The sequence below is a fragment of the Phacochoerus africanus genome, chromosome 3 (genome assembly GCF_016906955.1).
Source record: "Phacochoerus africanus isolate WHEZ1 chromosome 3, ROS_Pafr_v1, whole genome shotgun sequence".
Lineage (NCBI taxonomy): Eukaryota > Metazoa > Chordata > Mammalia > Artiodactyla > Suidae > Phacochoerus > Phacochoerus africanus.
The window spans coordinates 175,348,637-175,366,177 of record NC_062546.1 but is presented as its reverse complement, the minus strand read 5'-3'; the positions used below and the strand labels follow the sequence as shown (position 1 = coordinate 175,366,177).

The 17,541-nt window shown below is 40.6% G+C and overlaps 1 protein-coding gene across 4 annotated transcripts in view; it reads right to left on the bottom strand.

The window, feature by feature from the left end:
* ADAM23 (ADAM metallopeptidase domain 23) overlaps positions 1–17,541 on the bottom strand; it is a 213,110-nt gene that overhangs the window by 70,636 nt on the left and 124,933 nt on the right. For all 4 annotated transcript variants that reach the window (XM_047773332.1, XM_047773329.1, XM_047773331.1 and 1 more), the window contains exons 4-6: positions 15,201–15,264; positions 3,840–3,922; positions 2,224–2,287 (exon numbers count right to left, since the gene is read on the bottom strand). In XM_047773332.1, coding sequence (XP_047629288.1) covers positions 2,224–2,287; positions 3,840–3,922; positions 15,201–15,264 — 211 coding nt within the window. The remainder of the gene's footprint in view (positions 1–2,223; positions 2,288–3,839; positions 3,923–15,200; positions 15,265–17,541) is intronic.

Below are 17,541 nucleotides of genomic sequence, written 5' to 3'. Positions count from 1 at the left end.
TAAAGCCTGAATGACTATTATTCCTGTCTAAAAATGTATTTTATCTAAATCTGAAATCTCTAAAGATAAAAAAAAATTCTGCTCTCCGTCAAATGATTGCCATATCCTGACTCTATCACTTTCAAAATACTATTTTAAATCCATTAGCAGTTCTTCTCACTGATAGGACCTCCCAACTGGTACCTCTGGGTAGCAACATGACTAGAGTACATCATTTCCTTTCTTCCAGATTTACTGAGGCATCACTGGCATATACAGCAGTGTATAAATTTAAAGTCTACAAAGTAATCATTCGACATATCTATGTATTACAATGTGATCACCACTGTAAGTTAACATCCATCACCTCATATAGGAAAAACTTTTTTTCCCTGTGCTGAAAACTTTAGAAATCCCTCTTAGCAGCTTTCAAATATACAATGCTGTGTTGTTAACATGTCAGCACATAACTGTCATCATGTTGTACATTACATCCCCAGAACTTATTTATCTTATAACTGGAAGTTTGCACCAAATTTAAAAATTTATTCTATTGAAGTATAGGTGATTTGCAACATTGTGTTAGTTTTTGGTGTTCAGCCAAGTGATTCATATATACACCAATATATTTTTTTTTCGGATTTTCTTCATTATGGTTTATTACAGGATATTGAATAGCGTTCCCTGTGCGCTACAGTAGGACTTTGTTGTTTATCCATTCCATATATAATAATTTGCATCTGCTAATCCCAAACTCTCAATGACTCCCAACTGGTACCTCTAGGTGCCTTCATCTCCTACCATTCTCCCCTTGGCAACCACAAGTCTGTTCTCTATGTATGTGAGTCTGTTTCTGTTTTGTAAGTAGGTTCACTTTGTGCTATATTTTAGATTCCACATACAAGTGATATCATATGGAATATTCACATCTTTTTTATCCATTCCTCTGTCAATGGGGAAGTTTGTACCTTTTGATCACCTTCACCTATTTCTCCCACAGTCTCTGGTAACCACTAATCTGTTCTGTTTCTGTGAGCTCGGTTTTTTTAGCTTCCACGTATAAGTGAAATTATACAGGATTTGTTTTTCTCTGGCTGATTCCTTTCACTTAGCCTAATGTCTTCATGATTTCTTATCTAGGTTGCTGACCTATACCTGATTCTAAACATTCATTTCTTCCCTATCTCAAAAGAAAACTAAATATTGTGCAATGTAATCATAGTTCAGCAGAAATTTCCCCATTGAAGATTCTTAGACTCATAAAAGTTAGGTACTTGCTTACAGTCATACTATTATCTAAAGGGATGAGACTAAAAGCTAGATTAAAGGGAAAGAAGCTGGGCAGTACAAAATAAAGCATCCTCTCTGCTCTCTCCTCTCTGCTCTCTCAGTAGACTGGGAAGAACTGGTCTTAGCTTCAGAAAACCTAGGTTTCACCTGAAACTAACACAACATTGTCAATCAGCTATACTCCCATCAAATTAAATTAAATAAAAACAGAAAATCTAGGTTTGATGTCTCTTAATATCCCACTGGTATGCGTGACCTGACAAGTGTAACTAAAGCTGCAAAACTGATGGTATCATTCTAAGTGTGAGATAAGGTGCTATACAGATAAATGCACTTTGAAATCTACATGATTGTCTCTCCTATTGCTCAAAAACAAAGATGCTGGGGAAGAGGTGGGTACATATATACAATGGAATACTACTCAGCCACAAAAAAGGACAAAATAATGCCATTTGTAGCAACATGGATGTAACTAGAGATTCTCATACTAAGTGAAGTAAGTCAGACAGAGAAGGACAAATACCATGTGATATCACTTATGTGTGGAATCTAAAATATGGCATAAATGATCTTATCTACAAAACAAAAATAGATCACAGACATGGAGAGTAGACTTGTGGTTGCCATCAGGCTTAGGGGAGGGAGATGGATGGCCTAGGAGTTTGGGGTTGGTAGATGCAAACTATTACATTTAGAATGGATAAGCAATGAGATCCTACTGTACAGCACAAGGAACGATGTTCAGTCTCTTGGGGTAGAACATCATGATAGTATGAGAAAAGGAATATATCTACATATCTATATCTATATCTCTATATCCGTATCTATGGCTATATGACTGAGTCACTTTGCTGTAGAGCAGAAATTGACAGAACATTATAAATCAATTGTACTTTGAAAATACAAAGATTCTGGAAAAATAAAACACTATAAGGAAACTGATGTCAGACTCACCTCATCATGAGTCAGCTCCAGTGGTTCTATCATATACACAAAGGTATTATCTTCAAACATACCACTATGACATAAGAAGCCACAGAAGATGAGGGTTAGCAAATACAGTAAACATAGCATGTCTTTAAAAAGAAGTGTATCTGAATAATTACATTTATACTTCCCCAAACTGAATTCACATATCTGAATGGAATCACACTGCAGGCTCAGCACTGCACTAGGCAGAGTATAGACTACAGAAAATGTGAAACATGTACACCAAGAACATACATATTATACCTAGTATAATTAGTTTTTGAAACTAAATGGATAAGAAGATTAAACTGGAAAAGGACTATTCATGCTGTGCCAGTATCTCAAGTTCCTACTACAGAACCATGTACAACCAGTACAAATTTGTTATGCAAATCCAACATCATCTGTTAAAAAATAGACAGTTCTTCATATATAAGATAATCTAAAACCATCTGACTCTAAAGAGGCAAACTGAAGTATCTTTATGATTGCAAAGTGTGAATTTCCATTAAGCAGTATGACTCTGTGTTGCAAATCACATTTAATTTTTGAGAGACACAGGAAGTGTGGAGATAAGATTTCCAAGGTCGGGGACTTCCCATTGTGGCTCAGTGGTTAAAGAATCCGACTAGGAACCATGAGGTTGTGTGTTCGATCCCTGGTCTTGCTCAGTGGGTTGAGGATCCAGCATTGCCGTGAGCTGTGGTGTAGGTCAGACTTGGCTTGGATCTGGCATTGCTGTGGCTCTGGCGGAAGCTGGTGGCTACAGTTCCGATTAGATCCCCTAGCCTGGGAACCTCCATATGCTGCGAGTGCGGCCCCACTCACAGCATATGGCCCTTTACATGAAGTGCTTCGATTTTCCAGGCTAACCGGAACCTACAGAGGTTTTTTTTTAAGAGCCTGCCCGGAAATAGAAGCACAGGCTCCTCTCTGGAACCCCACCCTTGCTTGGCCATCTCCCACATAGCCTTAGGTTAACCTGGCTGATAGGTCCTCTGGGATACACCTCTGCAAAACCTTTCTGGACTAGGTTCGGTCATCCCCAAAGTCCCTGTCCTTCCCCCTTTACAGTCCCTACTACTATGGCAATTAAATAGTAATCTGGGAGTTCCCGTTGTGGCGCAGTGGTTAACGAATCCGACTAGGAACCATGAGGTTGCGGGTTCAATCCCTGCCCTTGCTCAGTGGGTGAACGATCCGGCGTTGCCATGAGCTGTGGTGTAGGTTGCAGACGCGGCTCGGATCCCGCGTTGCTGTGTCTCTGGCGTAGGCCAGAGGCTACAACTCTGATTCGACTCCTAGTCTGGGAACCTCCATATGCCATAGGAGCGGCCCAAAAAATAGCAAAAAAAAAAGACACACACAAAAAAAATAAAAAATAAGTAAATAGTAATCTGTATAGTCATTCATTTAATCTCTAAATCTCCTGCAAACTCTTAAGTGTTAAGAGGACTTTGCCCTTCTTGTTCATCAGTCTACATCCAGTCTCTAACACAGGCCTGGTACAGAAGAGTCACTAGAATACACTGCTATGAAAGAAAAGTTGGAAAGGGTGAATGGACAAAAGCAAGCTCGTTTGCCCAGTGAGTCCAACATACTGAAGTCCGTTGCAGGTCGACAGAGCCACTCTGGAGTCCTTGACGCCTCTGATGTGTCCATGGTAGTAGCAGTGCTCCCCACCCTGCAACACAGGAGAGGATGTAATTGATAAATCATGCTTTCTCCATCAGGACTCACTCTTCAGGATGCTTCTATAAAGCAAAAAGAAAGGCAGAGATGATCCTAGAAACTCCTCCTGGTTGACAGGAAATCTTAAAGAGCATCAGGCAATTTTCCAACTTTTCTATAAGAAGCATAGTCAATGTAACGGAGGAGAAAAGGAGAATCTGATGCTGCCACTGCAGCAGCCTGGGTTGCTGCTGTGGCGGGGGTTCAGTCCTTGGCCTGGGAATTTCCAGATGCCACAGGTACACCCCCCCCCCCAATTTTTTTAACGTAATGAAGGAGAAAAGGCTTTAACAGGAACACGACATCAATGCAACTGGAACAACTTATCTTTCTTAAACATTGAAGGGCGTGGTCATTTACCAGATATTGTTGGGGAATAAAGTCTTCTGCTTAACTGAGGAGAGCCCCCCCAAAGGCATTGTTCATAATCATTTTGACAGAAAATGACATAAAAGTTGGTGATTTGCTACTGATTTGCTTTCCTGATTTTAGAAATCAGTTAAAATTTTATTTAGAAATAACTATGAACTTAGTTTTCAAAGTCAAATAGTAACTGCAAGGCCCATTTAAAAAACACAGCAGTTTCCTGTTGCCTTCTCTTACCACCTCCACAGCAACCGTTTTTAACACTTTTCACTGCATCTTGTGTTGTTTCCCTGTCTATTTCTGAATGGAATATTTATACTGTTCTGTCCTGATTTATTTCACTTTATAAATGACCTTTCTAACATAGAATCTTGAAAACCCCTCTGGCCTCCAAGACATTGCAACACAGATCACAAGTAATTAGTGTTTGCATCATGACTACACATGTATTGTTCACAATTCTGCCACTCTCTTTTTTTCTTTCTTCTTCTTCTTTTTTTCTTTATAGGGCTGCATCCGCAGCATATGGAAGTTCCCAGGCTAGGGGTCAAATTGGAGTTGCGGCTGCCAGCCTATACCAGAGCCACAGCAACCGTAGATCCAAGATGCATCTGTGATCTACACCACAGCTCACAGCAATGCTGGATCCTTTTCCCATTGATCGAGGCCAGGGATCCAACCCGCGTCCTCATGCATACTAGTCAGATTCATTACTGCTGAGCCACAATGGAACTTTCACACCTGTGCCACTCTTGATTACTTTATTTCTTGCTCCATTTTAACTTTTTTCAAGTAGTTTTTCTTTGTTTTCTTCTTTGCTTTTCCATGTATTTAGCACTTACACAGCCCCTATTACCTAAAATAGTACCTAAAACTCTTCTGCTAGGGTCAAGCACATCAGGTAATTTATCACATCTATTTTGCCCCTGAAGAAACTCCTCTCATTTTGCCCTCCTGCTGGGCCTGACACACAGCTGCCTTACAGGACTTGTCTGTAGCATCATCTTGGGAACTCCTTTGTCTTCTTTCTGTACTGAATCCTAGATTCCATGTCTTCTGCATTCATAGTCTATTCCCCCCTTTTCTGGAGGTATGCATCCTCTAATAATTTCTTTAAAAAGTGTTCATGGAATATAAATTTTTTTTTCTCTTTTTAGGGCCGCACCCACAGCATATGGAAGTTCCCAGGCTAGGGGCTGAATTGAAGCTGCAGATACACCACAGCCACATCTATGTGGGATCCAAGCCACACCTGTGACCTACAACACAGCTTAGAGCAATGCCAGATCCCCAACACACTGAGTGAGGCCAGGGATCAAACCCACATCCTCATGGATAGTAGTTGGGTTCATTTCCACTGTGCTACAACAGGAACTCCCCATGGAATATATATTTGCTGAGAACTTGCATGCATGAAAATTTCTTTGTCTGTCTTCACATTAGATTGATCATGTGGGTGGGTAGAGAATTCTAGACCAGAAATTATTTTCTTTTGGCATTTCAAAGGCATTGTACACAGTCTTAAAGCTTCTAATGCTGCTGTTGAAAACTGGAAATTATTCTAACATTAGATCTTTTCTCTGCAATCTACTTTTCCCTTTGAAGAAGACTGTAGGAAATTCTATTCATGCTTATTTTCACGAAATCTCATGATGTGTCTTGATGGGGATCTCAGTTTATTGGTTGTGCTGGGCACTCTGTGGCACCTTTGAATCAGAAAAATGCATACCCTTCATTTCTGGGAAATTTTTATTATTTCTCCAATAACTCCCTCCTTCCTCCATCCCATTTTTTTTCTACAAACTGAGTTCTTCTATCAGAGTAGGGAAGGGATGGCTGCCTGGCTCTATGGGATAGGCAGTAGATCAGGGATTTAAAGAGCTTCCTCATGTAGACTTTCAACCAACTTTCTTTTTTGCGGGCACCTTAAATTCCTGGACCTTTCTGGGTGAAGTTGACATAAGTTGGCTTTTGGTTCTGCTTGGTTTTGCCCCAGTGGAACTTAGCAGAGCAAGGAAAACTCAAACCTAAGACTAGTACCCTTCACTCATCTGCCTTCTATCTCCTACAATTTGATGGACACCTCTAATCAGTTGTCTTCTCTTGTCTTTATCCTCAAGGATTTATATCCTCTTTTTAAATCCTTGGCTATTATTGGAGAGGGTTACTATAAGGAAATAGAAATAAATAAAAGCAATGAATCTACACTGTCTAACCAGAAGCTTCCTATTTGTTTTCTTAAGTAGAATACTGACCTTGACTGTTTACTGATGATTTTCAGTCATCTTCGTTGCTGCTTATTAAACTGTATTAGAATAGCCTCAGAGGCTATTTAAGTGCCTAACAAGGTTCACCCACACATTAAATGACTACTCCCCAACCAACTCAATTTGTTTCCTTTTTGTAACTGGAAAATAAATTTTCCATATTGGTTGTCTAAATTTGGTATTATAATCTCATTATTTTGTAAAGGGTTGCTTTTCTGTTATCCAAAAGCAACTCTGTATATAAATAGTGATTTCTATATAATGTATCAAGTTTTATCTGCATATTCAACTCTGGAACTTATAGGACAAATGGTATCACACATTTCAGCAGTTCGCGAATCCAGGTCAATATTCTGCAATTAAATTTCAGACTCTTCACATGACTCTAAAAACAACCATAGGTAACTATACATTCCATCAAACTGGTTGTTTAGCACTTTGTTTCACACCAAAAGGCTACCCTGAATCAGGCGATTGTTAGAACTGCATAGCAAACACTGTCATATTTACTTGACCTTTCTATGAAAAGCTGTATTTTTTCATATTTTCCTACAAATATTCTTTTTTTTTCCTAGAAAATATTTCCAAATCCTTTCTTAGATTTAAGTTTCATTCACTTGTAATGAAAACTAAGGGTTGATGTTCTCTCAGTATAAAGGTCATTGGTATTTGTTTTAATTAAGGCAGAATATTACCCGAAAGGAACTATTTTAGTTCATCGTATATGTGAAAGTAGATGCCCATATTTTCTAGACTTTACCTGAGATTTGCAGTTATATCTAATCCCTGAAGTTCATCATCATAAAAAAGCTTTAATATCAAAACCGTATAGTTACATGAAGAACTATAAGCAATTGGGAAGGTTCTAATTTTGTGTTAGTAGTATGAGGATATTCTGAGTTTCTTATTGCTCAATTTATGTCAAGTTCTTGGGACAGCATTACCAGAAAGATACTATTTGGCAACTCTCCAGATCTATGCAGCATTTTGTTAATACCACGACAGAGTCACATCTTCAGGTATTGCATATTAAATAAATCCCAGCCGAGAAGAGGCATTCCCTCTTGGATATCAGGATGACAGGAGCCGTCAGTGCAGAGGGGCTTCTTCCAGAGGGGCTTATTAATGAAGACAGTGAGGACTCAGCTCTGGGGCCACCCGCACCCAAGGACCTTGCTGTCTTGAACCCTCACTGTCTCGCAGTCCCTAGTATCTCTAGTACAAACAGGGCGAAGGCCACAAAGTGCTAAAGGGCCCTGCCACAGCCAGCAACAAGCCACATGGAATCCCACATCTTTAGGCTCTGAAGTTAGTGCTTCTTTCTCCAATCAGGAAGGCCTCAGACAGTTCAAGCGCTGGCCAAAGACTTTGAGATCACCACCCACGAATGGGTCACAGGTCTGTGATGAGGGAAACAGCAGCCAGGAGGACCAAAAAGGGTTCGTTTGGCACATGATACAAGTCTATGTGTGTCCCCATGGGCATAAGCATTCTCAGATTCAAAACTGTCAGTTACTGACACGTACCAAAACTGGAGCATCCGATAAATGGAGGTTACTGGCTAAGTCAGAGAAACTTAAAAATCCTAGTAAGTGTGCTCCCAACTTTCTCAGCCCACGACCTTCACATCAAATCCCAAGAGCAACCCCACTGGAAGCCACCAGGCCCCTCCTGTGCTGAAACACTGAAACCATGTGCATCTTTTAACACACTTCCTAATCGGGTGTGACTCGGGTAACAACGCTGTGAGTCTGGTGATGACAACCTGGAGGGAAAAAAAGGTTCGGTTGTCCGGTGTCATTGATTGAACGACAGGAATGATTTGTTCTACTCACCTTAAATTGAACCTATTGGAAACAGAACCTATCATTTCAACATAATTTGTCTTAAAATTGCCTCACCTTTGTGTCTGTTTGATTATCTCATCAGTTTCAGTGAAATTCAATAAGCCACTTCTTATTATCTTCATTGCTTAAAAAACCCTCATAAACCTAGGCACTCGTGGTGACCAAGCACTGATGTTTTCAATCGACCCCTTTAACAGGATAAACATTTGATAAACATTGGATAAACATTTGAAAAGAAACTGCGGAGGCCTCGTCTCACAAATGTGTCTATGATGATGTTCCAGGTTCTGAATATGGTCATTTAAAACTCTGACACTATATTCAAGTCATTATTCCATATGCGTATCTTTTTATTTTTTATTTGTTTTTTGTCTTTTTAGGGCCACATCTGCGTCATGTGGAGGTTCCCAGGCCAGGGCTCGGATTGCAGCTGTAGCTGCCGGCCTACACCACACCACGGCTACACAGGGTCCAAGCCATGGCTGCAACCTACACCACAGCTCACGGCAACACCTGAGCAAGGGCTGGGATCGAACCCATGTCCTCATGGATACTAGTCAGGTTCGTTAACCCCTGAGCCACGACGGGAACTCCCTCTGTATGACATCTTTAAGTACTTCAAACTTATCAACCAGCAGGATATATCAATCTATTTAATAAATCATCAGGCTGGCTGCAAAAGAGAAATAAATTTTTGAAAATCTATAATGGGACACATATACCTGAATTTGAATACTGCAGAATAAGGATACAAAAAAAATTTCAAAGAATAGGAGAACTTGAGACTCCAACATCAGTTTAATTATTTACCTTGCTTAAACTCCAGGGGGAAAATGTTCAAGTATTAGCATAGTTTGGCTGTACTATATGTATGTTAATGCTAGATAAATTTTTTACAGTTGACACAAATTTTACTACTCAAATTTAAAATAGCTTTATGAGAAGCCAGTGTTGTCTGCTCTCTTGATTTCCTGGGGAAATTTTTTTTAACCTCCCTGCCAGGAGCCAAGCCCACAGAAACCCATTCCCTCTAACGACAGTCCCTGCCAAGAAGCTTTTCATGGTAGGAGGGAGCTCGAGGTGAACCATGGTGATGATTTGATAAGGAAAGCACAAAAAACATTCTAGGAGGGCGATGTGATTAAAACGATAAAGAAAAGAACAAAGGCGAGCACCGAATACAGAACCAATAAGGGCAGGAATTTCCATCTGCTTGGTTCACTAGTGCACATCCAGGTCCTAGAACAGTGACTAGATCAGAGTAAGCGAAAGCAGTATCTGTTTGATGAATGAATAAGACTGGCTCATTCAGCAGCCTAAGGGACAAGACCAATCTTAAAGGACCAGAGGATTCATGTCTATTGAAAGAATGGGTAAATAAACTCCCATTACCTATATGAGGGTTGTTGTTTTTTTTTTTTTTTCCAAATACTCTTCTATAGAGTATAATTCAGTGGGTTTTAGTATATTAAAAGAGAGTGGTATAACTAACACCACTATCTAATTCCAGAACATTTTCAACACCTCAAAAGGAAATCCCTGGGCCCTTTAGCAGGCATTCCCCTTTCCTCCTATACCTCCCTGCCACCCCACCTCCCCCAGCCCCTGGCAACCACTAATCTACTTTCAGGCTCTATGAATTTTCTTATTCTAGACCTTTCAAATAAATGGATTCGTACAGTATGTGGTCCTTTTCAACTGGCTTCTTCCATTTAGCGTAATGTTCATAAGATTCATCCGTATTGTGATATGTATGTCAGTACTTCATTCCCTTCTTCAGCTGAATAATATTCCTTTGTGTGGATAACCATATTTTGTTTATTAACACCCATGTTCAAGTTTTTGCTTGGACCTGTGTTTGCAATTCACTGGGATATATACCAGTGTAGAACTGCTGGGTCACAAGATAACGCTATGCCTAACGTTTTGGGGAACGGCCAAACTATTTTCCAAAGCAGATCCACCATTTCACATTCCTGCCAAGAGTGTCTGAGGGCTCCAATTCTCCAGATCCTTGTCAACACTTGTTATTGTCCATCTTTTTGATTACAGCCACCCTAGAGGGTGTGAAGTGGTACCCATCCAAGTTTACATAACCAAATGAAAGAGCGACGCAGGACTGAAACAGAGATTGAAATATCACCTTCAATTTTGATGTTGCTATACGTTAAGATTCTCAGCTGGGGAGTTCCCGTCATGGCTCAGTGGTTAACGAATCCGACTAGGAACCATGAGGTTGCGGGTTCAATCCCTGGCCTTGCTCAGTGGGTTAAGGATCCAGTGTTGCCGTGGGCTTGCACCCCGCATTGCTGTGGCTGTGGTGTAGGCCAGCGGCTACAGCTCTGATTAGACCCCTAGCCTGGGAACCTCCATATGCCGCAGGTGCAGCCCTAGAAAAGACAAAAAAAAAAAAAAAAAGGATTCTCAGCTGGGAATCCAATGAACCTGCTAATAAGCCTTACCCACCAGGGCACAGACAACAAGGGAGAGCCAGCATCCTCCCCAAACCCCCACCCCCAATACGCACATGCACGGGAGCTGCCACTGTACAGCTTAGAGCATGAGAAACTAGAGAACATGTGCCCTTCCTGTAGGGAGGTGGATGTCACCCAAAAAGGGGAGGAAGGGACTACGCCCAAGTCCTTCATATCAGTTAAATGGCTCCTCCTTCCCTAGGCAGGACTGAGCAGGGGAACAAGAAAAAGCCAGCGTGAGAAAATAGAGCCAGGAAAGCACTATTTCTGCACCCAATGAGGATAAAGGGTAATAAAGGAAAGTAGGAACAGAAGTGCTGAATCTATCTATTCAGTCGTACACTGCTGGCCAGGTGGCAGTTCTTTTTAAAAGGAAAAGAGAAACCAAAGTGTTAGTAAGCACTTCGAGTTAATGGTTCGCCTAAAAGAGATTTCATAGAGGAGTTCCCCATCGTGGCTCAGTGGTTAACAAATCTGCCTAGGAACCATGAGGATGAGGGTTCGATCCCTGGCCTTGCTCAGCGGGTTAAGGATCTGGGGTTGCCGTGAGCTGTGGTTTAGGTCACAGACGTGGCTTGGATCCCACGTGGCTATGGCTGTGGCTGTGGTGTAGGCCGGCGGCTACAGCTCTGATTAGACCCCTAGCCTGGGAACCTCCATATGCCACGGGAGCAGCCCTAGAAAAGGCAAAAAGACCAAACCAAAAAAAAAAAAGAGAGAGATTTCATAGAAATATATTAAATTTGAAAATAACTATTATATCATCATATCGACACCTAACTCCTTTAGAACTGAAATACTAAAACTTAACTTTTTTTCATAGATTCATCAACAAAGTTGACCAACAAATCAACAAGGTAGTTTTGTCAGACATCGTGTGCAAAGCACTGTGCTTAGGAATTCGTAGCAAAAGCCATCGCTCCGTCGGTGCAGAATGAAAGTTCTTCCATATATATTTACTAATACCTGGAACCTATTCTATGCTGCTTACTTAATATGTGGGCCTCTCCAGTTCCTATGTTTCCTTGACGAGGAAAGGAACATACTTTCATCCAATGAAAGTAAAAGCCCAAGACATTCGCCTCTTCTTAGCTAGAAGTGGGAACTAGGTTGGGGCTTGGGAGTCTTGATACGGGAAAACCTATACAAGTTTCTTCAAAGTGGGGTTCATCATTTTGTTAGAAATAAGTCCCAGAAGACTTTAAACGTCTACACTTAAATTTAACTTCAAAGCCAAGCAGGTTAGTGATTCTGTTCCTCTTTAGCAGGGAGAGTAACAGTGTGTGTATGTTGTGTGCATACACTTTTGTCTAAATAGTTTGAACTCTTTGGAAGTAAACTTGCACATGTATAAACACAGGTTTATATAATTTAGCTACTGTTACATATTAATTTTAGTTTCTGGTACTGGGTACAAAGGTGTTCTTAACATGGAAGCCAACACGAAGTTTAAAAACATGCTTTTAAAAATATATATCTAAAGGAGTTCCCGTCGTGGCGCAGTGGTTAACGAATCCGACTAGGAACCATGAGGTCGCGGGTTCGGTCCCTGCCCTTGCTCAGTGGGTTAAGGATCCGGCGTTGCCGTGAGCTGTAGTGTAGGTTGCAGACGCGGCTCGGATCCCGCGTTGCTGTGGCTCTGGCGTAGGCCGGTGGCTACAGCTCGGATTCAATCCCTAGCCTGGGAACCTCCATATGCCGCGGAAGCGGCCCAAGAAATAACAAATAGACAAAAAAAAAAAAATATATATATATATATATATATATATGTAGGAATTCCATTGTGGTGCAGCAGAAACGAATCTGACTAGTATCCATGAGGCTGCAGGTTCAATCCCTGCCTTTGGTCACTGGATTAAGGATCCAGCTTTGCCATAGGCTATGGTAAAGGTCACAGACATGGCTTGGATTCTGCGTTGCTGTGGCTGTGGTGTAGGCCGGCAGCTGCAGCTCTAATTCGACCCCTAGTTTGGGAACCTCCATATGCCATGCATGCGGCCCTTAAAAAAAAAATACGTGTGTGTGTGTGTGTGTGTGTGTGTGTGTGTGTAATGGTAGTGGGAACATAGACTGTTAGGAACTTTCAGAAAGAAAAACTGTCGATATGGCAAAAGCCTTGAAAAGATACCAACTCTTTAACCCAGAAAGTTCCATTCTCAAAATTAATCCTTAGGTAATTATTAAAGAAGTGTTTAGAAGTGGATCTGGAAATTGACAGAACACTGTAAATCAACTATAATAAAAAAAATTTAAAAAAAGAAATGTATCTGGAAGGTCTTTCCTTAAAGTTATTTGTACAGCGAAGCATTAGAAACAATCTAAATTTCCATCACTCTGGGCTTAAAAAATGATAACAAATGAATTGGAAATAATATACATTTTTTAAAAATAAAAGCTTATGTAAATCAACTATAATGGAAAAAATAAAAATCATAAAAAAATTAAAAAATCAAAGTTTATATTTTTTAATGTGTGCTATAATGTTGTAATATTGCTAGGTTGAAAAAAAAAATCCTCCCACAAGATAGTGTGCGCTGTATCATCTCAGGTTTGGGGATATATATACAGATACACACACATAAAAACCAGACTATTCTTTCATTACATAGAAAGCAAGTAAGTTTGGGTGTATGAGCTCTGTGGAGAAAACGGGTCATAAAAATGAAAAAAAGGCAATGAATACAAACACAAACTGCAATGAACACTTCTTTTGCCAGAGTTAAAATATCCTTTGTTTTAAATTTCAGTTATAACCGAGGTAAGATTTGACATGTCTTATTTATGATAAGGCCTCCATTTGGAACCTCAAACGACCTCTGGAGGCCAATTAGCTATTCCACTTCTAAAAAAAAAAGCCCTCCTTAGTGAGAAATTTGGATCAAGTTATGCGGCCCAGGAAGGTGGCTCATTTGCTGAGTCTGTAAAGGTCTCACGCAGTCTTCTCTTCTCCAGACTCATGATTCAGCATCCGCATCGCTCGCAACCCTGGCACAGCTGATAGAAGCTTTGGTTTGTACAAATGCCAAGCAGTACTGTTCCAGTGCTTGATTTAGCAATTCTATTCATTTCCCACAGCATTAACTTTGAAAGAGATTCAACAGCCCCCAAGATGCAGCCTAAGGCAAGAACTGACAGACTAGTAAGAATAATATATGGAAGTTCTTAATCTGGGGCCTAATATTCAAAAATTTGGAACACACATCAAATGACAAATGTACCCCCTGTTAATTGGACAGTTGTAAATCCTGAGAAATGCCATGAGCCTCAGGCAATAGTCTCAGGTCAGCCCACCTCTAACTATTTGTTGAGAGGCTTGTCAGACCAGTAAGCCGAGGTCTCCATGCTGCACGACCCAGCAAGCCCACCCAGAAAAGGTCCACTTTTGTGCCAGTGCTCACTAGCAGTCAAGAAAAAAAAAAAAAAAAACCAGTAACATTTCCCTGCCTTGTTTCATTTCCCTGTTTGTGTCCCATACCCGTGGCCTCTGGGAACACTATTTAGGGTTCAGTGACACGCTGTGGATTTCCTACAGTCGTGGTCTCTGGATGCAGGCATTCCAGGGGTTTTCACCTGACTGGTGGAGGTCACTGTGTTCCTTGCATACAAGTGATCTCTCTCTCTCTTATTTTAATCTAAACCCACTTTTCCGTACTGATCCTCCATGAAGAAAACTGTTCACCTCCACAGGAAGGAAATCAAGCACCCAAATGCATCTATGTTACAATGCTTGGTGGCCTTAAGAAGGTTTATTTGTCCTCATTCTGCTTCAGTTTCTTCCTTTGCACAACAGGAATAATAATAATACCCACCTCACGGAACTGTTGTAAAGACTGAGAGGAAGAATGTTGCCTAAATCTTCCTTTCGCCACCTGTCCTCTGCCCTACTTGGGCACCAAAGTCTCCTGGACTAAACTGTCCCTCTAACAGCCCATCCATCTGATCATTCGGTTTCTCTGGCCATGTGCCCAGCTGTCACTACTTTCAGGCGCTGCCACAGAACTGGAGAGCTCTTGATGCTATTCACTCCCATTAGACACTGTGTGCATAACCAAAACAGCAAACATTTCATTATGGACTTGAGTCTCTAATGTTATCTCAAACATTTGTAAGTTGGGATCATTTTCTCCTAAACTTAGTTTAATTTTTAAAATAGTAGCCTTGTCTAAGAGGCCAGATGATTTTAGTGTGAAAGACAACTCGACAGTGCAGCCCGCAATGAACACTTCTCCGATTAAGTGTATTCATACTACAGGATGTCCATACGCTATTGACCATACCTTAGAGTACTGTGGTTTCCCATTTTCGTAGTGAATCTCCACATAATCAGAAGACAGCAAACCACTACAAAGGAAATAAAATAGAGTGATTTCCACATCAAAGACACTTAGAGGTTTAAAAATAACCAGCTCAATAAATGGATGTGACGGCCATGTAAACCGCAAATAGCTCTAGTCCACTATAAGGACAAACCAGGTTATTATCAAGAGTCTCAGGTGTTATCCAGCAACAAACCATTCCTCAGTGTGCTCAAGATGATAAAATAAAGGGAGGTGGGTGGGAGAGGGATGGAGTGAGAGTTAGGGGTTAGCAGATGCAAACTATTCTATATAAGATGGATAAACAACAAGCCCTACTGGATAGGATAGGAACTATAGTCAATATCCTGTGACAAACCATAATAGAAGAGAATTTTTAAAAGATATATACATATTTGTGGAGTTCCCGTCGTGGCGCAGTGGTTAACGAATCCGACTAGGAACCATGAGGTTGTGGGTTCGAACACTGGCCTTGCTCAGTGGGTTAATGATCTGGCATTGCCGTGAGCTGTGGTGGAGGTTGCAGACGCGGCTCGGATCCCGCGTTGCTGTGGCTCTGGCGTAGGCCGGTGGCTACAGCTCCAATTGGACCCCTAGCCTGGAAACCTCCATATGCCGTGGGAGTGGCCCTAGAAATAGCAAAAAAGACATAAATAAATAAATAAATAAGTAAAAGATGTATATATTTGTATAACCGAATCACTTTGCTATACAGCAGAAATTAGCACAATATTGTAAGTCACTTATGCTTCAGTTTTTAAAAAGAGAACACAAAAGATAAAATGTAGGTTATTTAAAGATGGACTCCTTTTATACAAATAGTCATCATTTGATTGATATGTTAATATAGAACAAACAAAAATGCAGGTAATGGGAGAAAACAGACTCTATAAAAATCCCACAATTATGGTCTAAATAATGGGCATCTCAAAACAATCATGGAGGAGGAGTAAAAGGCCAGATAGAAAATATTTTAGGCTTTTCAGCCCACAGGGTCTCTGTTAACAACTACTCAACCCTGACATTGCATCACGTGAGGAGCCCCAGGCAATACGGCAGTGTTTCAATAACGCCTCATTTATGGACACTGAAATCTGAATTACACATAATTTTCATGAATCAGGAAATAGTTTTCTTCAATTTTTTTCAACCATTTGGAAATGTAAAAAACATTCTTAGCTCGAGGACTATACAAAAATAGGAACGTTGGATGTGGCCTGAGGGCCATACTTTGCCAGCTCCTGGAATAAAATAACAGTTAAGAATATAGTTTTTGATAGCAGCATTAATCACAACAGCCAAGACACAGAAACAATGTAAATGTCCACCAATGGATAAATGGATTAAGAAGATATGGTACATATATACAATGGAATACTACTCAGCCATAACAAAGGACAAAATAATACCATTCACAGCAACGTGGATGCAACTAGAAATTCTCATACTAAGTGAAGTAAGTCAGAAAGAGAAAGACAAATACCATATGATATCACTTATATGTGGAATCTAAAATATGGCACAAATGAAAACCTATCTACAGAACAGAAGCCGACTCACACAGAGAACAGACTCGCAGTTGCCAAGGGGGGAAGGAGGGAGAGGGATGGACAGGGAGTTTGGGGTTAGTAGATACAAACTATTACGTTTAGAATGGATAAGCAATGAGGTCCTACAGGAACTATATCCAATCTCCTGGGATAGACCATAACAGAAAAGAGTATTAAAAAGAATGTATGTATATGCATACAGACAGACAGACAGATACATACATACACACACACACACACATATATATGTATATATGTACAACTGAGGCACTTTGCTGCACAGCAGAAATTAGCACATTATAAATCAACTATACTTTAATCTAAAAAAATTAAAGCAACATAAAATACATTTAATTGGGAAAAAATATAGAGATTTTGAAGTCAGAGTGGCATTTAAAACCTAGCCCGGCTCTTTATTAGCACTGTGCTGTGGGCCAGTTACCCAGCTCAGCCTTTCCACGGGTCACATGAAGACAACAAAGAGTGAGAGTCTCACAGACACTGGAAGGATTCCACGAGAGCACCCGCAGGAGAACTCAGAGCTGAGAACATGGCCAGTAACAGGCAGGGAGGCTGTCACTATTTTTAACCCTGCTTCTTTAAACATATTTCTCCCTAAACAATGTGGAAAAGATGAAATACGTGCCTCCGAAGGAGCACAGGACTGTTAGGGCATCCGAGTTCCTGTTCGGGCTCTGCTACTAGAAATAATGATAACAAGACATAACTCACATTCACTACGGTGCAGCCAC